The sequence below is a fragment of the Argopecten irradians genome, chromosome 2, assembly GCF_041381155.1.
Source record: "Argopecten irradians isolate NY chromosome 2, Ai_NY, whole genome shotgun sequence".
Classification (NCBI taxonomy): domain Eukaryota; kingdom Metazoa; phylum Mollusca; class Bivalvia; order Pectinida; family Pectinidae; genus Argopecten; species Argopecten irradians.
In genome coordinates this window covers 33,205,403-33,228,500 of record NC_091135.1, presented here as the reverse complement: position 1 = coordinate 33,228,500, position 23,098 = coordinate 33,205,403, and the positions used below count along the sequence as shown (strand labels likewise).

Below are 23,098 nucleotides of genomic sequence, written 5' to 3'. Positions count from 1 at the left end.
TTGTTGATTGATTTGAAACCAGTTTTAGGAAAAGTAATAAAAGTATCAGGTATAATTACTGGATAGAATTATTTCATATTTACTTCTTCATTTGTAATATGAATATAACTACTTATATAACAATTGCTGTGGTTCAAGTTAACAATTAAAAAATGAAATTGATAATATATATCAGAGGATAGCGGTGTTTATATATTAAAAGCGTGGGCTTCATTTTTCTAAAAACTAGAAATCTACAGTAGCCCGCTACCCTGGAATTTCCACTTTCGATTTGTTAGTCTAACATCTGACGAGCTCTTGATGTCTATAGAAATCTTCAGCAAGCGTTTGACTGACCTCTTCTTTCACTTTTAGACGTTGGTTCATTTACAATCCAGCTATAGTAAGTTTACGTATCAGTGTCACTTCTTTTAAAACAACTAATTTTACTGATTGACAATAGCTTCTACATTGTGTTGATAAAAATACCTATGCTTATATAGTTACGATGTACACGGCAACAACATTATGGACACTCAACAACTGGTTATACAATGTTGATCTTGTTTTAGTCGCTGCGTGTACAATGTAGTTATACATCATATGTGTATTGGTATTATTATTGTAAATGATTTTCTCTAATGCCTACGGATGTACTAACTGTTTTATCCCATACAATACACTGTGACGTCTGAGTATGGATTACATTTTGTACATAGCTACTCAATATATCAACCAAAATACTGGTTTTTTTCCCGTTAAAATCAGAAACTGCACGTAAACTACATGTAGTTTTACTATAAACGATGCAAACAACAGTATTTGCGTTAAAATATCACGCAATTTTGATGTTTGGAGATTTTGTTCGAATTAATTTACAATGTCGGGATATGGTTGTTGTAAAATTGCAATAAAATGTCGAGGTATATAAGAGCATAATACTCTGATCATATGTTGGTATGAAGGATAGGAATCTCTGGTGACTTTTACCTGAGGGCCACAAAATGTTGTAAAACCCCGAGTTTTGCAGATGATAGGGACGCATATCCTTCATATCCACATATGACTGATACGTTGTTTTATGTTTGTTTACAGATGCCAGGGTTAGGGTGGTCATAATATGACAAGATATTAAGATAAGGTCAGATCCCAGGGATTAATCATGGAGGTAAAGTTGCTGTTCCGTCCACTTTTGAGCACATAATATTTTTGATTGTTTTTGCTACATATATAAAGTGCACTCGAATCGTCACGAGAGCAATTTCAAAGAAAGAAATAATATTGGAAAAATACATTTTTCAAGGGACTACATTGTAGTCCTAATTGTAGATGTAATTGCACAAATGGTTATATTATATATTCATTCAGTGTGTCAAATATGAAACATATAATGAATTCATGAGGATCACAATTAGCGGCAAACTGTTGTCTATAGCAACTCGCATATGAAATTTAATCGTCGTTTACGATCACGGAATAGAGATAATGAGTACACTTTTAACACTCTAACTACTACACATACCCACTGTGCCACATAACATAACATATTTTTGTTTATTTTCAGATACAAGAATAACGATGGATATCAGATAATTTTTTCAACAAAGGACAAACATGTCAACTGTAACTGTAAGTTTTTTTAATGTTATGTCATAAAATATATTGCCTGTAACGATCGATGTCCGCAGGCATAGCTTTAACACATATCTAACAAGTGATCACTGGCCTACATATCACTTGCATATAACTCTTGATATTGACGTTTACATATTTACGTTGTCACTTAATTTCAATGTACTAAGTGGATGTTTCATTTAAAGTAGCATGGAATATAGTTACACTTCTGTTTCATTTAACATATCACTAAATATTGACATATGCTAATCCCAATATCAACATACACCTTTTTTTTTTTTATTCACGATATCTACGCATATATCATTCTATTAACAGAAACACTTTATATTGGCAGAAACAACTTGTAATTGTATCCTAAAGTAAATAAATCCGAAAACGTGTCAACTTCCTGTACTTTTAAAACATTTATACTGAAATTCGCGAAATTAAGCCGCCATGAAAAAGTCATTTGGAAATGAGAACGGAAACTTAATGTCCCCGCGAAAACTAAATTGGTTTACAGGTACTGAACACTGAGATTAATATAATCTTTCCCTACCAAGCCTTGTCGAAGGTTGGACATTCAGGAATTCCCCCGAGGGTTGTGATTTTGTTGTCACACCCTAGGGAATGTTTCTTTTTCTCCCATATACAAAAGAAAAAGAAGAGAAAATAGCCTAAAAGAAACAAAATCCCTGCGACGTGAACATGGTTCCGTCGTGTGCAAGTCAGTATTGAAGACGTCATCGACATAGCACACCACGGTCACACCGCATGAAGTCATGACGTCATGTAATTGTCTTCATGTTCAAAAAGTTAGCGCGCGCAATCTGTCATACCCTAGGGGTTGACAGAGACATCTCCTACGGCTAAAACCGGTGACAAATCATGGTGGGAGAATACATGACCAACTCCAGGCTACGTGTGATATTGATATTATGCGTATCATATACGTAAATCTTGATTTAAAAAATATGATCAATCATTCACACGTAACTTACTATTCTTAAGTCTATCATTTGATTTTTACATCATATCAACTTATGCATATTGTAAACGTAACCTTACTTACATCAGACACTTATTATAAGTTATGTAACTGTTTTCACGGTGAAGTGACTAGATTTCGTTTGTTCCAGTGGGATGGTCTGTATGAAGCAGCAGAACTTGGTAACATAAACCTTGTTAGAATAATACTGAACAGGGGAGATGGTGGCAAAAAGGTAAGGTAATCAAAGATCGATAATTAGAAAGACAATGTGTGCTCTATATTAATGAAATATATAGATGGGCAATTCACATGAAGAGTTAGAGTTACGTACTCTGAAAAAAAACCCACATTATACTCTCTTAAATCACTGATTTGTTACATAACCAGAGAATAATATATATTTCAGCAGTGTCAAAATCGATATCGATCTTCGATATTACAATTGCATTTCGAAGCTAACACTTTTTACAGCATTGTGTTCCTATGTTCTCGAGTCATTTGTCTGATAAAGGTCATGGTAACACTGTAATACATTACCTAACCATTCTTTACAAGGCGGAGACACATTACAGTATCAGCAGATCTTTTTGTATAATGAAGCGTTAAAGGTATTTGGAATACCATTTTTTAAAAATTTTCTGATACATTTTTTAAATATTGTTCCAGTGTTAATACCCTTATCACACCACTTACACTGTACTGTCCTGATGTAATCAGTATGACAGGATATTTTTGGTAAAGTTTTAGCAAGACAATGTCTTATAATATATTTATCATAACTGTATTATTCCTATAGCTACTGTCTATGCTTTAATTGCAGTCTCTTGCTTTGTGTGGGGCGGCACTTTATGGTCACATAGACACAGTGAAAATCCTCCTAGAGAGAGGAGCTGATGTAAATAAGGTAAACCGAGCCCCTTGTAGATAATGCTTTTTGATGATGTTGTTTTTCTTCTTCCTGTTATACGTACAACCTACATCATGCAATACACACATGCCGTCTTACATAATATGTGGATATGAAGTGATACTACACCAGGGTCACGAATTATAGCATTACTGTATAAACAATTTTAAATGTCTTCAAGATAGAGGAGAGAAATAGTCTTTCATGTATGAATATGAGTTATAGGGATAATTATTATACCTTTGCTTCCTTTTCACTATATTAAGAGTAGTGAATAGGAATGCTATTCAAATCTGCTCGTTTAAAACTGATATTTGACAGGTAAATAGTCATTCGGACTATCGGACTATTTACCTGAAAATAAGCTATTTACATGCATTCAAATTTTCGCGAACTTTTGCTTAATCATGAATTGGATTGATAAACACATTAGGAGTATTTTCTTCTGTAAATCGTCATTTACAACGAAAAACACAAAGCGCTTAGGTGATCCAGATTTGACGCTGCAGACCACAATTTGTTTACATACACTAGCAACATGACCTCCAGATTCGACAACATAGACGAGGAATCTTTTAAAAAAATGGTGAATAATAGGGACTGTTGTTAAAACTGCAGTAAATATTCTAAACGACTACATAAAAAAACACCTAACAAACAAACAAAAAAAAAAGAAAAGAAAAAAAAGCAAAAGGAAAATTTGTTTACACCATATACTAGTAAAAAAAGGAAAGGTATAATTAAACACTTATTGAATGTGTTTATTCGAAAAATAGTACTTTTATTGTCCCCCTCGACACAAGTGCTATTTCCCTCATACCCATTCAATATCTGTATACTATCATCAAGATCACAAAATCATCCCGGATTGATTCTTTATCCAAATGAATGTAACCTGATGAATTATGTCCAATGTAAAGGTAATATTTTGCGTAGCGTATAGGGTAATATTGCACAAAGGATGAACATTAGATTGGCCGTAAATGAGGCCACTGTTACTAGGAGTTATCGGTATATCTAAGGTATATGTTAAAAGCCATCCAGACTTTTCTGTTTATTTACGATTGTGTAATTGTTTAGATACTATAATGTGTAGATGTTATTATATTTTATCCCAGTACTACTCGCTGGTGTATGCAGCATCAGGAGGTCATAAAGATATCGTCAAATTACTGTTGGATAATGGTGCTAATTGGAATCAGGTATAGGTTTACTGAAATAACCTCCTTCATTTAATCTGTAAGATTCGTATTCCTCTAACTTCATTGAATAAATATTTTGTCTATCAATGGTACCCATGCCAAGTGATGATGTCACAGTACACTATTTGTAGTACATATGTTTATTATATAAATGTATGAAATCGCCTTGATTTTAATCCGTTTTAGTAAAGCGGAATATGTTTTAGGTCATTTCGTTTTCATACAAAATATCCGCAAATTATGTATTCACACACAAACATATTAACAAGTGCATTTGGCATATGATTACCTTAACTTAAACGGACTAAAGGAATATTATCACATCTCCAACAGTTTCAAGGCTGATTTGGCGAACTCTTGTGAAATTCCTTAGATCGCAGGCTTGAATATTTATCGCAAAGTATAATATTACTGAACAATTCATAAGGCATTACATTTCTCTTGGTTAAATTCATCCCACTTTATTGTATATTACTTTATTTCAAGTTCGCTCTCTTGAGGGATACTGTAGAAAGAGGACAAGCAATTTTCTTTGACCAACTAGTGTATCAGGACCTTGACCAAAATTGGGTGAGTCGCTTGTTTGTAATTGTTAGAAATATCAAGGACGTATATGAGAAGGATAAGTCACACTGGGTTTTGGGGGAGTGCAAGGCAGGAGCTTTTGTGTTTGTGCAGTGACCGTGACGTTGGTCGACGGCTGATTTTCCTTTGATATCCGCCGGCGCAGCCTTTGATGTAGCTTGCGGGTGCGAGGGTTACCGTCTTACTTTCTGAAGCGGGCCGTCATTTCATGAGCTGTCGTATTTTTTTAACGAAAATTTAAGACATATCCTCTAAATCCTCTGTCCTTAAATCAAGTTATAAACGTTGTGATATTTAATAAACTTTACATTGGTGTTTCGTTTGACTCGATAAGACAAGTATTTGTTGAGAAAAACGGTTTTTATTCCCGGTTCATAGGCGTCTCGCGTGGTGTTTAGTAATGTAAAGAGACAGTCACGAATCCTTCTCACTTATAAATCCTTGGAAATATTGAGATGTTTAATAGGGATATCAGAGCTGGAAGAATACATCTTTGTCTCTGTTTTTGCTGATATGTTTAAGAGGGATCTATCTTCCATCCATAAACAATTATGTATGGAATTAATCTTATTTTTGTTGACGCAAAATGTTGTTGATATATTACAGATCTCAAAGCTCGAAACGGAATTACTGCCCACGTCAAAGCCACCCGAAGTTATAGAAGGTAATATGAATTATTCTAATACTCCTTTTAACGTTATGTATAAAATTGTATAGGAATAGAATGAATTCCTTCATACTTCGCTTCTTTTTTATACCGTATTTAAATTCATTCAAAAAGTTACCATTATCCTTGACCATTAACTTTGGAGGAAATGGTGTCTAGCGTCCGTTGTTCTGTGTCAGGTGTCTGTCCCTCCATCTCTTTGTTTGTCAACAACAGTTTCCTTCCTCATAACATTATATTTGAATTTGAAATCCTGGAGGCTTGAAGGGCGGTACAAAAATCATCTTCTCTGAAACTATGCAATGCATGTCACTCATATTTTCTTGACAACATTCATTTGATTATTCAAAATTGTACTTAATGAGCCTGAGAAGTGAGACAGAAAGAGAATATTTTAAGTATATTCATGTAATAAAGATGAAAAACAACCACAATTTTATTATAATTGAAAGCGTGTGTCTAGGTGTTGATATTGTTGATTCTGAACCAAAAAACGTTGCTTACTGACCATGTCAAGTAGGCAATACAGGCCCTCTGGACCTCTTGTAACACTATTTACTTGAATATTTCGGTGATAACTTGATCTATTTGTATATTTCATAGAAAACCTAACCTTCTGCTTATGGAAAGAAGTAAGCTATAGACTGTTCAATTGTCGAATTCTGTTCCTGACAAACAATCCATACAGGAGGGAATGGGACTGACTAGATATAATGTAACGTTGTTATCAATTTTCATTATAAATATTACTTACACAACATTTTACTATTCGGTGACAAAATAATAAGAAACCCCTTTCAGGTATTTCAGTTATGTATTTCATTTTCGGTCAAAGATTTACACATAAAGATCAAATATTGTATCCATGATGAAAATTAATTGGTTATAAAATTTAACGATTTTTTTTATCTTCATGTCATTATCATTTGTAATTAATTAACCTGTTGATTTGCGCTTGTTTAGATAAACGTAATGAAAAGAGGCGCAATGCTAAGATAATTTCAAGTGTTAATAATTATACAAGTCTTAATTAATATTAAAATAGATTATAATTCATAACTGTCTAAATGCTTCATGAAAAAGTTCAAAAAATAAGATTACTGTTCACTTCAGTGCATATCAAAACATTTAAAACTGTAGTTTTGAAATATTTGCCACGATTCACAAACATTACTGTGTCTATAGTCTGTATATACCATCCTTAAGTAATTAGCTAATACTACCATATGGACTATTGATTTCAGAACAAAGGCAGCAACAATACCAACAGCAATTCACGGCCGGAATAGCTAAAAATGTTGAAACTCCTTTTAACATTACCATCACTGTAGTAGGTCATAAAGGAGTTGGAAAGTCATGTTTTGTGAAACAGCTTCAAAAGGAATACATTCCAGAAGGTGGACCAGGCTCAACAGATACTGCTGATTTTTACGTAAACTATTTGGGCTTCAATCCGAAAACAGGCTTTCGAAAGAAACTCGATGAAAATGGGGAGGAAGAAACCGGTCGTCATCGAATCAAACGAATCATAGATCAATATTTAGAGGGAGAAAAACAGGAGACATCATCTTTGACAGCTGCACCGATACCTACACCAGGACATGCAGATCCGGACAATAGGAATACACCGTTATCGATAGATACGGAAGCACCAAGACCTGAGAGTTCATCATCAGAAAAGACATCTGATCAACCATCTAGTTCCTCATTAAAACGGGTTAGTATATCATATTAACATAATCAATTGATTCAGATGAGTACTTAATTAAACTCAAAATTTAAAAAAAATCAAAATGGACTTCGGTTTAGGTGTCGATACTTAGCTGAAACATTTATATTGTATATGATATACAAAATATATATTCTTATTGCTTTTTCTGTAACATGAAATTTGTCTTGTTACAATTATTGTAGCCTTCAATCTGAAATAAAATGACAAAAATCATTGCAGATACGACTATAAGGTGGTATTTCATGTGGAATAATTTGGGCATTGCACTCAAAGTAATATTAGTGCCCCGCAATTAATCATTGTTAATAAATGTAACATTGTATAGATAATGCGAGTCGGAATGAAATACAGGATATGTTATTGTATCTATGTAACAAATTAAACTTACACCGAAAGAATGCACAGGTAGCGTAAGGTGCACCGGAGTCAATACACTTTGAATAGTCGGTCTTTTTCAGACTTTTTCGATTTTGTCGAGTGTACTTTCTCACTACATTTGTGTATCACATTACTTTGAGGATGTAGCGATATCCCAACATGGTCAGGATATATTAAGTTCACCAATCTAACATTGTTTATACATTGTCCATGATTTACACCTTTGGCCTTTATTTCTAATATAATAAGGTCCACCTAGAATTGTTTTAAAGTGACGCCGCACAACTCTTTTTTTTTTTTTTTTACATCTATGGGATTCTGTTAATTATTCAGGAACGTCGATGACAGAAATTATTGCCAGTCTCCCACCAAAAACTAAATGCATCTAGAAATATGCCTAAGCCTGTCCACTTTTTAGACATCCAGGTTTTATGAAGCATGCGTGACTTTGGTACGAAACTTTTGAGGCACTGATGTATAATGACACAATTAATAACATTTACTTTCTTCACTTGGCTATGAACTGGGCCTATTAACATGTGTATTCCCCCGACAGAAAACCACAATGCTTGCCGGGGATCGATTAGGGCTTTATTTCAATTAAATTTATAATTTAGATAAATTAATGAAAATAAACTTATCTGCATTCTTATTGCTCTTTACCATTGCAAGTGTCTATATAAGCAGAAACATGTTTACACATTAGACATGTTTCTGAAGTAAGAAACATATTAAAGCTAACAGAACCAACATTATTTCTAAGTGTGAATAATATATGTTATAAAACTCATTCTTACCATTACATTTAGTTTTTTTTATTCCATACCTCTGTTAACAACGATATGCTTATTCTTGTCACACCTTTTAGCGTATGAAAAAACTGATTTCATTTCTTAAAACATTTCTATTTCAGAAGAAGTCACTAACACTTGAATTATCTTTCAAGAAAAGGAAAATTTTGCCTATAAATCGCTCCCAACAAGAAAATACAACAAGACCAGTAGAATTATCTCCTCAGCAAAAAAACACAATAGAAGAAATAATGGACACCAAGACAGACGAGCCGATGAAGGGATTCATCACAATATATGACTTCGGGGGCGAGGAGGTCTTTTACAACACCCATCACTGTTTGATGTCGGATAACATGGTCTTCGTCCTGGTTGTTGATGTAGCGATGTGTTTGGATCCTTACAAATCAAAAGAGGGATACGGTAATTGACAAAATGATTAATGTATCAGATACACAACAAACGACCGGTGCATGATTATGATGTTTATTATTTAATTTTTGTTTGTTAAACACTTTTGAAATACAGCAAAACTTTTTTTCTTTGTCAATCGGTCGGTTTGAGAATATGTGAAATAAAATGGTTATCATGATATGAAAATATATTTTTCTCATATCAAAGCAAATGAAAAACCCATTTATTATCTCCAACCTATAGAATAGATAAAATAGAAGTGCTGTAGAAAACAATTCAATGGAAATATGAAGGAAAAAATAAGTTCAATAAATTAGTCAAACTGTTCTGTAATCGGATGCATTGTTTATTTGAAAATCAGTTGGTAACATGTTCCGTAAATAACGCAAATTAGAAATAATGTATTTTTGCTTTATACGAGATAATTTCATATATGTACGATTATTTTCTACAGATAGAATCGAGTTCTGGCTTAGATCTTTTGCTACATATGCTGTTGACCATGCGGTCAGTGGTGAAGGGACACCTCCTGTAATCCTTATCGGATCACATCTAGATGTCGTGTCTCCCGATGTAAGAATGTTTTACGCTGCGCATTACTTTAATACATAATATTAACACGTTTGTTATTATTGACCACATACACTATTCATATCCACAATTTGTAAATCAGAGATATGTAGTTATACGTATGAAATAAGTATCACTCTTTGCATTAGTAGCATTTCAATAGATTATTGTTTACATTGATATTTTTTTTTACTAGAAAGAGACGCAAAACAAAGCATTCGTCAAGGTGCTTAAGAAATTGTATGACAACCCACAATTGAGGAAAATCATGGAAACCCATGTACAAGACATGTATCCGATCTCCCATCTGAATGATTCTTCGAAGAATCACAGCATGTATGAGATTATATGGAAACGGCTGGTTGAGATAGCACCACTGCAATCTAGATGGGGAAAACCTGTACCGGCTCGATGGCTCGCCCTAGAACACCAGATCGTAAAATGCAAGAGGAAGGGAGACGTTATTCTTACGTACAACGCGCTTAAGGAAATCAACAGTAAATCAGCTGTGCCACTTGCAGAAGAGGACATTCCAGATTTCCTTAGGTAAGTCTTTTTATGTATCCCTATTTTTTGCTTACAAGTTGGGTTTATATAACATGTTTTTTCGTATTTCCGAGATGGCGCCATGGCCTATTTTCTTATCTTATTTTTCGGTCTACGATTTCGGTGAAAATTAAATATGGTTTTAACAGATGTCCTACAACATGCCAATATATTAAAACAGATTGACTACTTTGATAGCAAGATAGAGACCTCTAATTGTCCGAAAGTTATACTGAACATAAGAACATTGGCGTTGCATACTGAACACACTGAGACAGCTGCAAAGTCGTTTGAGGGACATCGATTATAGCTGTTTTTGCAATCAATACTTGTTATTGTAAATATATAAGGTAATGCTACATGTAACTCAAGTTCACGGCCAATCTCTAATGATTAATCACATAACACGTGTTACATATGTGTTGTTTCAATGCAACCATTTAGCCTATTACCACAATGTGTTTCAGGAATCTCCAACTGGCAGGAACTTTTCTTTGCTTTGACCATGAAGGGGAAAATGCTTTTGTCATCCTTAAGCCGCAGTGGATTATCAACGCGTTCAGATCAATAATAACAGATCCAAAGTTCACGGCTGCCCTGACGACCAAGCTTAAACTCCAATGGACTCAATATGAACGATCTGGTGAAATAAAGATTGATTTCATTCGGCGCCTCTGGGGGCTTCATGAAGGCAGCGACTTCCTATCCGATGAGAAAAGGATATTCCGTGCCATGGAAACGCTTGGTCTCTTAGCAAAGCCATTGTCAGATGAGCCGAATGAAGACATTGACTACTACATTGTGCCAAGCATGCTCCAACCTGCAAAACCTGAGATAGTTCGATCACTACTTGAAGATCCTGAAACGATCATCACTGTCACTCTTTGTCTCAAGTTTGACAACCCATTCATCCCACAGGCCGTTTGGGACAAGATGATCGCTACCTGTATACACAGGTTCCAAGGATTACAGGAGTACGGCCATGACGGTACCGATTTTTTCCAGCGCGGATTCGTCTGCTTATCTGTAGACTTTCAGTGGAACATGATTATTAACTGCAGCAAAAATGTTATGAAGGTTACAATGTTCAAGAAAGACAAAGATCCACCAGTACCAACTGGAGCTGGAGTTAACCTACTTGGCATTCTCCAATTTCATCTTAACAGAATTCTGGAGTTGAATCACCAGAGTCATCTTAGGTACCAGTTCTACCTCCACAACGACTATCGCTTCACGGACAACGATAAGATGGTGAGAGTGGACGATCTTCGAAAGACCCGATGCCTAAAATGCCACAGCTCTAATGACAGTCGATGGATCGAAAGGCAAGAAATTTTTGTCTGGTTCAAGCGGCCATGTCAGAAGGTATGTGCGTTCTGTACATTATTTACATACACTTATTTAATTGTAAAAATATAAGTTTATACTAAAATCTCAATAATCTCAGATACGGTGTTTTGGAATAAAGACTCGGAGTAAGCACATTGAAAAAATTTGTATGGGTTTTTGTTTCAGACGAAGAGGATACCGAGTGATCAAGTCAGTAAGTAAATTTAGGATTTTCAATTTATAAAAAAATACTCATACTGTATATTGTAATAAATAAATATTTATTTATTGTGATATGAAGGAAATTTATTAAGCGCTTGTATTTGTGGAAGGCTATTTTCGTGATTTTATGGGAGATTTTTAATAAAAATTCCGTTCGTACAATTATGATAAACCTGTGAAATAGAGGGATTTACTATCTCAAGATCGTGAAAATATGTTTCTCTTCAATAGAAATCAATTGAATGACCAGCTTTACGGAAATACAATGGAGGATATTTTATTTGAAGAAGTTTTCTAGTAATTGATTTCCAGTCATATCCAGAATGTAAGCAATATCGTACTTGCATTTTGATAGATTTGGTATGAAATGTTATATGGTATCGCAATTAATTTTTGTTGTGAATAATGTTAATCTTATTTAGTTTACAGTCAGTCAAATTATTGCAATATGTCTTTGTCAACAGGTAACTAATTTCGATGGTCTTCCAATATGTATTTAATACATATGTGTCCAACGTTATTTCATCTTTATATTTTCCTGTATGATAATTCACATTTAACATATAGAAATCGAATTGCTAACACTGATTTTTTCATGGCAGAAACGATTGCCATGTAAAGCAATTTAATACCGAAATATCCGTCGCGTCTATTCATAATTGCGTTTCAAAGAATGATTTACAATTGAAAACGTCATTTTTCTTTGCAGACGTGGTGAATGCATTGCCAGATAGAAACCTGTCAGTCAAAGAGGTTGGTCGTGTGTCAAAGTACATCGGCACGTCGCTTCAAACTTTCTTTGTCGAGCTGAAGTGTCCTTATGTAGTCATAGAGCAGAAGATAGCGGAGAACTGGCGATTATCTTGTAGAACTCTTATTACCAAGATATTCATTCACCTTCTTAACGCTGAAGCTGATGTTGGTTTCACAAAAGTAGCAGATGCAATGACGGAGCATGGAATGAATCCAGCTTCCCTTTTCAACATTCTTGATGACAACAGGGAAACGATATTCAATGGTATGACTGCTTCTTCATAGTTTTTTTTTCTTGTTCTTTTTTGTGTTCTCTTAAATATACTGTTTCTCAATAACTTCAATATTCTACCTACGCATACGACTACAATATCCAATGATGCATTGTCACTGAGAAGACAATTTAGCTTCACATTAAAGATGTAATATTGCTGTGATTGTCTATATGGAACAAATGTACGAGTCAAAACCAACTTCACATTAAAATTCAAACATACTTGCTTAGATTCATTTTACGATATTGAGTCAGGTAAACGTAATAATTGTTACCTCTTGTCAGAATCATATCAAATAATAGGTCTCTCGTAGTAATTTGATACATTGTCTCCATAAGATTTGTGATATATATTGCATTGTTGAGCTCAGTTATCTGATTGTATTTCACACAAAGATAATTTTATTGTCAGTACATTGCAATCTAGTCCATACCATAACAAGGATTAAGGTGAATAAGTGATTAGTTATGAAAAATAAGAATATGTTCAACCAATGTTTGATCAATTGTTCGGGTAAATGATATGATCATATGTATAAAGATGTGTTTAATTTATAGAGGATATTCCTTGTTTCCTGGTGAATATTAGTTGTATTTCATCGAGTGAGGTGGAAACTTTGGTATATTTCAGAAGTGCGAAGCACGAGTGAAAAATATCAAAGTTTCCACCTCACGAGATGAAATATTACTGGCATTCATCGAGAAACAAGGAATATTCCATCTATTACATTTGTTTTCTCGATTCTCGCATTTTTCTGTACAAACTGATGACATAACAATCATAATGATGTTTTGACTCTAAATGCAGCATTCCAATTGGCAAAAAAACGAGTGAAAATATCAAAATTGTTTTTTTTTTTTTCAGTGGAGTGAAGTATATCGCTTTTATGTTCATTGTAAAAAATTATATTTAACTGCGAAAAAATAATTAACTTTTATATTATGTATGATATTTCTTGATTTTATCGTTTTCCTGTGATTTCCTGATCTTTTATAGACGAGAATCTTCCGCGGAGTTGCTTACTGAAATGTCTTACAGAACATGACGCTCAAGTTATTGCTACATGCGTGAGTCCCAAAGAATACTTCGTCTTCTTCCTTGAACTCGGATTCTCTCCAAAAAGAATTGATGAGTTCGACATCAACTACAGAACCGATCAGATAGCCAATCAGATCACTGCCATGATGAAGGAGTTTGTTAAAACCAGAATGCCGACTCTGAACACAGTTCTTCTTGCCATGCAGGAATGCGACATGGACACGCAGTGCCTATTAGAAGGTCTTTCTTCATTATAGGTAAATTATAAGTAAATTATTGGAAGCGTTTTCATCAGTTAAAATTCAAAAAAAAAGTATGCTACTACAAGCATTAACATGTAAATAAGACAGCATTTACTAATTTCAATCTGTATTTTGTCAAGAGATTTTCTAATAAAATTCATTTTATGGAAAATATTATTATCTTAATAAAGACTTCGTTTTTGCTTTGTTTTCATTCCTTTTCAATTCCAGTGTTACTATATATTATTATACATACGTTTTGAACGATTTATCTTTTGCATTATACAAAATACTCTTTGTCTTGTTTTGCAGATTCTTTCAAGGCTTACTGTTAACAATGAAATGCTGGTCCACAATAGAGAATGAGTTCAACGATGTTCCAGGAAACTATTACATACCTGTGGAGTCCACATCTTTATGATATTGTGTAATATAACATACCTTGAAACTGAACATTTCTGTTGCATTAACATGATTAAACTTGTGAGATGTAGGTTTACACATTTAACATTACCGGCATTACTATATTACTGTATGACTCCACTGTAGGCGGATTCAACAACAATCGCGAACAATTTTTGTTCATGAAATAATGTACATTTTACATTATGTTGTAGTGTTGACACTACCAGACAATACCAAATTCAACATGGCGGCATTGATCATCAAATTAGCCTCATAACTTCAATTTGCTAACTTCTCATTCGCATTCTCCAATTTTGTTTTACTGTGGATCAGTCATTTTGGTAAGTTATTTTGTTTATGAAATTAAAGGGTAGTTATACATACTGCCTGATTTCATCGATCGCAGTATAAAGATAATGTTCCATAAAAAAGATTAATTGGTAATCTGGTTAACGTGAAAGTAAATAGCATCAGAGAGAAAAAAGAGGCACATAACTTTAACCGACATTATATTTCAATATATTAAAATAAAGTGTGTATAGATACCGATTAGATGTATTTGTACAAGTTATTACATTTGAACCAAACTGGCTATATTACTCATTTACTTCAAAATTGTCCAATACATCTTTTTCACATATGATATATCTCATTCTTGTTGTGTTTTAAAAAGTAATACAAAATGTTTATAAAAACAGACCATGTAAATGACCACCAAACCGAATAAATATCAATAAGTATGTAGTCAGGTATTTTGACTATTTAAAAGGATATACAATATATATGAATGAAAATTTTCATATTCAATTTGACTCTTGTGTTGATTCTTAAAGTTTATTTGACTAAATACGGCAGTCTATTGACGTTACATGGATGCTATATGATTAAAACAATAGCTCTCTGGAATTCATGCTTGATAAGAATCGAATTATCGATAAAAGATGTACATAATATAGATCAATGTCATTTATTCTATACAACTTAGTAAATCTTTACAATAGTACATTAGATGACAAACTACCTTGTACTTATACATGTTTCGTAACGTTTAGCATGATGGCAATATTAATCCGCATGTGTCCAAGACGTATGTATATGTTACTTGAACTCGAAACGTCTATTTAACAGTAAAAGTTAATATGAGTTGTGAATAACAATGATAGCAATAATCAAATTCTATTCTCACCAAATTATTTGTTTGTTTATTTAGTATTATGCAAATAACATGCATAGCTGTACATGTAATTTACATGCCGCCATTGACGGAAAAAAACCTGGTACACAATGTATTTATTTGAAAGTTATACATTCGTATGAACTGTCCTGATTGTATTTATAATATAACAGGACCAACTGTTATACATGCCAAACCATCTTCTCGAGTTATTTTAATGAAATTTCCTATGTGATCGTACATGTATCGTGGTTTCAGAAACTTGTTTTGGAGAGATTGACACCTCCCATTATTACGATATGTATGTAACTAGGATTATATTAATATACTCGTGTATCAGAAACACGGCATTTAAAGTTAATAATAATTCAGTAATGTTTAATTGATGTGAGCAAATTAATATTTTGAATGAAATAAAAGAGAATATACTTTGGGTTTCGAATCTAGCAATTTCCCATAAAAATATATTTACATTGCCACTGCACATAAACCATTATGTTGCTACTTAACTCATTGCATGTCAAGGTCCAATATTAACATTGTCAGTTAGGCTTGGCGTACAAATATCATCAATAAATATGTTCAATCAACTGATATTTTCTGTAAACAGTCTTATACGTCTTATTTTCATGCTTTATTTTTTTTTATCTCTTTTCGTTTTAAAACAATAATGATTTGTTTAAATGCAAATCTAGGCTAATGCGCAACACTGGATATGCTAGAACACCCTATGTATGTTACACATCATTGCATGTCAAAAACATGACAACCATTGCTTAATTGATATTTAAAATGTTAAACCTGTTAGTACATGTAACCCTATCTTCTTTTGGAGAATTTGTAAATGGGAGACATATAGTTTACAGGGGCCTATTGCTGTTACACAACGAGCAGACGACCTGTTCCATATTCTGGCCACTGAAAAACTAGGCATTGAAAAATTAAGTAGCACAGACGCTATAACAGTTTTGATATTGAAGATGAAATATAACTTATATAACAATGTTTAAGCATTGGTTGTAATATATTTGGCATGTGTTGATGTGTAACATACATTGGGTGTAATATATTTGCCATGTGTTGGTGTGTAACATTCATTGGATCAAGGACGCATATATGAGATAAATCCTTGATTGGATGTACTAGCATATCCTAGAGTGTGCGTTAGATAGGTATGTATATTGCACACCAATGCATATCAAAAACATGTAAAGCAATGCTTATATTTACACTTAACTTGCTAGGTACGTTACAAAAATGATATTGACAAAACGTAAATGACTAAAACAAAACGTTAGAATATGCATAGAGAAAATATCATTTGATGAAACTGCCGATGATTTGGCGAGAAATCCCAGTAGATTCAACCATTTCTGGTCGTTACCATCGACATCCGACGAATCAATGGTATTAAATAAAAAAAGTCCCATTGATATACCCGGTAAACAAAGATAAGTACAACACTTAAATACATTTTAAATAGTTTGATTACAAAATATTTCATATTGATCAATTACAGTAATATTTTAAAATACAATAAATCCTCACACTGGCGGTAACTCTTGAACTCTGAAGAAGGTAAATTAGTACGACAGAGCCTCAATGCCAACTGGTAATGTTGTACATTGGATTTAGTTGTAACATCAACCTTATGTAGATATACCTTGAATATGCAAGTGTTGTATGGAATAATTGCAATCAAACGGAATCCGAACTTTTAGAATCTATCCAACTTGATGCTGCTAGAGTCATCTCTGGTTTACGCAGATGTATTAGTCATGCTGTTATCTATAATGAACTTGGTTGGGACACTCTCAAAAACGTAGAATTGATCAACAATATATGTTATTTTTTAAAATAATTAATCATGAAATCCCTGACTATCTACTTGAACACATTATACCTTTTATTATTGATCATAGTCAAGTGTCTCATGATGTAAGACATCAACGTATATTTCAAACCCCAATTTGTAGATCTTGCATGTATTTTAAGTTTTTATCCCTATGTGATGTCTTGTTGGAATAAACCTGACTGTGTCTTCTATGATATGGGTTCAATAGGCGAACTCAAAAGGAGGCTTACCCGTCATGCCATCCCCGTCAATTTTGATGATAAATGTACTGATGCTTTTAAGTATGGTGGAACTAGGTATTTTAATATTATTATGTGTCAACTTCGTAATCGAGCAAGTCTGATCTCTATTAAGACCATCTGTCTAATAGTCCATCCTGTATTTGTGGATACTCTACTAAAGATGTTGATCACTTCTTTCTCTTCTGCCCTAGATATGCAGTCCAACGTCAGAGCTTGTTAACTTCTCTGTCTCATTTACAACTTGACATCCAATTAAACCTTCACCTGAATCTAGACCTGAATCTTTCTCAACATTTACATATTAATGTTGACATTTTAACAGAGGGAAGTAATCACCTTCGCCATAAGATAAATTCAAACCTGTGTGCCTGTGTCCAAACCTTTATTGAATCATCTGGCAGACTTTGAGCCCACCATAACTATTATATTTAACATTATAACAGTCATACATCTTTATTTGTAAAACATCAAGTACATGTATAGAAAACATAAATATTCACACAATTTATATACACTGGTATATATACATGTGTGTACATGTATATGATATGAAGACTCCTTCAGTGCTTTTCACACTATACAAGTAGTGAATAGTCATTACATAAGTTCAAGTCACTATACTATTATGATTTTTTTATGTGTAAACTGTGATCTATTCATATACAAGTATATATTAAAATTTAGCAAAATAATCCATATTGTACTATCCAATATTATATGAATATTAACATGTTTATGACTTCTTATACAAACATAATCTAACTGTTTCATGAAATATGAAGAATGAATAGTATTGGAGGATTTGGATATATATATTCAACTATTTTGTCTGCAGGTATGCATTGGTTACTATATTCTCAAATATATCCATACCATAACTCAACCATTTGATTCTCAAATTTGTATTAAACTATTGATATTACATTTTATTATAATGAATTACCTAGATATAATATTACAAGTTTAATCCTTTGTCTGTACCAAGTTCTTTGACAGGAGTAGATCATAGGTAAACCCTTATAACACTCATATTTTTATATTACATTATGTATAAACCCATTTTCTCCAATGTTATAATTAATTTATATGCATATGTTTTAATATACTCCCTCAGTATGGCTCTTTCTCTGGACATTCCTGACTAGGATCAGTACTCAGTGGTAACACTATGGACTTTATAGTACTGCCCGGTCACTAGGAATGGCTTGTGTGGGAGTGATATTGAGGGATCCAAATTCAAATTAAATTCAAATCAATATCAACTGATTTAAATCAAGGAACTGTATATATTGAACTGATATGAATCCATTATAAATTTCAACTTATCATTATCTGGCTATACAGTATCCACATTTTAACTATAAACAAAAACATAGGTATGCATATATACATATATATATATATATATATACTTAACATGCTTTTTATACCTGCTCATTATTCGAGTGTTATCATAGTATTACTTACAAGTGTATCCTAAATATATATTTAATTTCAATATTTAAGGATTAACTTGAATAGATTTTTTATGTTATGGAGATATAACACAAAAATCTGAGTGTACTCTAAATAAACCGCGAAGCGGTTTATGATGAGAGTACACTCAGATTTTTGTGTTATATCTCCATAACATAAAAAATCTATTCAAATTAATCCTTATAATTCAATTTACTAAAGATAATCTCTTCAATCAAAAATCATTTTGGACTCTTTTGTCTATGAAATCATTACGCCGTCACCTTAGCCAATCAGAAGCAACGTTATAAACGGCGACGCCATTTTTTCCTTTATGGCTGATAAAGAAAATTTTTAAGCCAATGAAAATGCTCGTAACAAGCAAAATTGAATTATTTTCTGTAAAATTACATATATTATATATATGATTTTGAGATGTACATGTATGTATCCACAGGGAGAGGGCTTATTTAGGTATAGCCTGCTGCCCAATCCCTATTAAATCTGATGATTTAATAAAAATATTTTGAAATGAAAAAATGTAGATATAGCATGTCTCAACATGTTCCTTGGGTAGCGTTACGTTGTTGTCACTACTTCGCACTTATCTAGTACGAAGCGTTACCATCGTGACCTAAGTATTTGACCGTAATACTAACGCCAGTAGCTACAATAATTACTCAGAATTCACCGTTACTCAGAATTCACCGTTTATAATTATAATTTAGTTACTAGGTATAAGTAGAAATTAACCATTTAACTAAGAAAACAATCAATAATGAATATTTACAAATGAGCATGCAATACAATACAGATGATTGCAACTGGTTTGATAAGTTATACAATATATAACAAGATAATTATGTTCCGATTTCCATCTATTTCTCTCTGCTAGACCAGTGCTAGCACTGATGACTTATGGATATAATAACCTTACAGTTAACTATTAAGCGTTTCTTTGAGTTACATTTGAAAAAGATTATTTCACTTACTACTAATACACATGATAGCCAAACTATATATAGTATAATGACATCAATTCAGTATAATTAATAATAAAGTTCAACGTATGTACAAGGTATTCCATAATACATGTTACACTTTCAAAATGCTATATCTTTTGACTTACGTGAGCAATACAAAAAATATTTAGGGTATATAAAAGCATGCAACCAAATGTTTTGTCGTATGAATACCATAAATGAATAATTTGCTTCTGTTAAAAAGTGTTGACGTCCTAATGGCCTCACCACTCTTTAGACATTGGCACGTCAAAATAAAATAATACTGGCACTGTGAAATGTTCCATACTGTGTAAGACACTGTTTTGGTCATCTAATGTCCCAGTTCTCTACAAATAAAATTCTTTTTATGTGGGTTTTATCATAATTACAAAAGGTGATCAACAAAGAAAATAAGAACAAATGTTCAATACTAGTGTTCTTAAGTTGCTCAAATGTCAAAAATGAAATGTGTAGAAATGTGTCTTTTATCAAAGTTGTTGCTAATATTACCTATAGGTTTTTGTAAAAGCTGTTTTTTTTGTGTTTTTTTTTAAAGAAAATGGACTTTATTGTTGCAGACGTTTTGCTTATGAAATTTTAGTGCTTTACGTTCGGTATTAACCAAATTATTAAACTTTGAAAGTGTAACATAATTTATTAGACTGTACTTTACAAGTTGTGTTAAGAAATAATCATAATAACAATATATACATATAACGAGCGCTAGTTATTAATCATGATAGCAAGTGTTGAACATGCTAGCAATTCATACTAAAACGTAGTCAAACCAGTAATCTAAATATGAGGATAATCAAATGTTAACTTATTCACATTGAGTAAAACTCACTTGCAGATGTTGAATACAATTCAATCTTTACGTATTAATCTAGATAAGGACACAACTTCTATAGAAGACTGTGCTTACATTGTATACTATGTTATGGCATGTAATAACAAAGGTCAAATGTTAATGAAGCTAGATAAACCTTTAATCTCAAATTATTTAAATTACAATTCATGTCTTGGAGACTCCAACTTACTACGTATCAATTACTGTAGAGCTCATAACTTGCCAAACTTAACAAGAGGAAGTAAAAGTTATTTCCCTTTACCTTATTGTTGTAGTGTGTAGGGCAGCCGAGATGACGTAGTGATATACAATTTGTCAATAGGAAAAGGATAAAAATATGAGATTCACTTGGACTTGTATATCCTTTTAAAGAGATTTACGGCGGCCATGTTTGCACCGAGCATGCGAATTCTTCCAAATATGGTTACGAATGCTAACATGGCTGCCCTAGTTTTCGGTGAAAGTTTACGTTCATTTTACAGCATATCCCTACCATTCATATTCTCATGAGAGAGTCTGCATATCCATGATTGATTATTAATTCCAGTTTTAATTTTCTGTCTATTATGACCGAACGAATCATCCACAGCTGTGACAGACAGTACATAAAATCAGCTGCTGTACACGGGCATGACTGTCACAAGATTCATTCTCTTATATCTTGCACACTTGCCTAATTTCGTTTTAATATGCTTGAATAAAAAACACAACTATACGCTTTATAATATTATATATAATGGAAACACATTTAAAATACCAAAAAACCCAATTGAAAGTATTTCCTTCAATGTTCATTAGATCTCCTCATTTAAATTATTATTTCTGTGTATGTGCGTGTTTGATTTTTGATACAGAAATTGATAACAATTCATTGGATGCCGTTTTATCCAATATCAGAGTGTACGCTTTCAAACTAAAAATGTAATAAATAATCCGAATGAACAGATATGAACAAAACATCTACTAAAACTGAAAAGAACTTGTATACTTGTTATACATTGCATTCTATTTGAAAGCTTATTCGATTATGTGAGGCTGAATAGATAAAAGCTTTGTCTGCTTAAAAGCTACTTGCTGGATAAACAAACGATCGTAAATTGTTCATCTGAATGAAATTAAAAAAAAGTAAATAAACTTTTCTAAGTTTCAACAATTGGATCACTACTATTGTGACATGATACTGAGAAAACTCCAGGGGTTCCGATCACTTACGATCTCTACACCCCTGGACTATCTCATAGTGAAATTGAAGGCAGCTCAGCTGAAAATATTTGACCAATCACAGACCAGCAAAGATTTCCTTTGAAGACTACAGAGAGAGCGACGCCTAACTTCAAAGCCACACAGTCAACCACAGTGTACCGTTATACGGCTCTTTTGATGTACATCAAAGGACTAAATTACCTGTTCTATTCTGTTGCCTCCAGTTTTACTAGGAGATAGTCCAGGGGTGTAGAGATCGTAAGTGATTTCAACAATTGGATCACTACTATTGTGACATGATACTGAGAAAACACAACAATCTTCAAGTCAACAGTTATACCTAAGGTTAGGGCCTGTGAATACACACTTTTTATAACTTAGATACGTTCAGGTATACCTCAGAAGTGATATATAGGCATAAAAAATGTTACTTGTTTAAACAGGGAATAATACCTAAAAATGAAGAAATCGGATACACGATCTTAGAAAGAGAAAACATTATCAATAATATATATACAGACTAGCACGTGTTACGACTGAGCTAATTGGACTCAGCCACAAGGACCTGGCACGATTTTTATAAACTAAGAGTATACATATATACATGTATATATTATAGTATCAAGGGTATGAACTCGGCTGTCGAGAAAAACGGACCTATTTTTTTTTTAA

The 23,098-nt window shown here is 33.0% G+C and overlaps 1 protein-coding gene across 4 annotated transcripts; it reads left to right on the top strand.

Annotated features, from left to right (window-relative positions):
- The first annotated feature begins 279 nt into the window (after positions 1-279).
- Positions 280-18,326, top strand: LOC138315218 (uncharacterized). 4 transcript variants are annotated; one of them, XM_069256073.1, is made up of 17 exons: positions 287-382; positions 1,075-1,147; positions 1,544-1,608; positions 2,736-2,819; positions 3,408-3,491; positions 4,613-4,696; positions 5,183-5,266; positions 5,888-5,945; positions 7,193-7,665; positions 8,972-9,272; positions 9,718-9,836; positions 10,030-10,379; positions 10,847-11,744; positions 11,895-11,922; positions 12,640-12,948; positions 13,955-14,253; positions 14,551-18,326. In XM_069256073.1, the coding sequence occupies exons 3-16, from the start codon at positions 1,594-1,596 to the stop codon at positions 14,251-14,253; spliced, it is 3,186 nt and encodes a 1,061-aa protein (XP_069112174.1). In that variant the 5' UTR covers positions 287-382; positions 1,075-1,147; positions 1,544-1,593; the 3' UTR covers positions 14,551-18,326. The 4 variants fall into 4 exon arrangements, 3 of the variants coding, with proteins under 3 accessions (XP_069112174.1, XP_069112175.1, XP_069112176.1); XR_011207472.1 differs by lacking the exons at positions 13,955-14,253; positions 14,551-18,326 and adding an exon at positions 12,162-12,255 and having other exon boundaries at positions 280-382; positions 12,640-12,779; XM_069256074.1 differs by lacking the exon at positions 4,613-4,696.
- Positions 18,327-23,098: the final 4,772 nt, after the last annotated feature.

What these genes read in the sequence shown, in the direction of transcription:
- LOC138315218 (XM_069256073.1), top strand. An exon ending in CTAGTTCCTCATTAAAACGG is followed by an intron (nt 7,666 to 8,971) that starts GTTAGTATATCA and finishes TTTCTATTTCAG; the next exon opens with AAGAAGTCACTAACACTTGA. An exon ending in CAAATCAAAAGAGGGATACG is followed by an intron (nt 9,273 to 9,717) that starts GTAATTGACAAA and finishes TATTTTCTACAG; the next exon opens with ATAGAATCGAGTTCTGGCTT.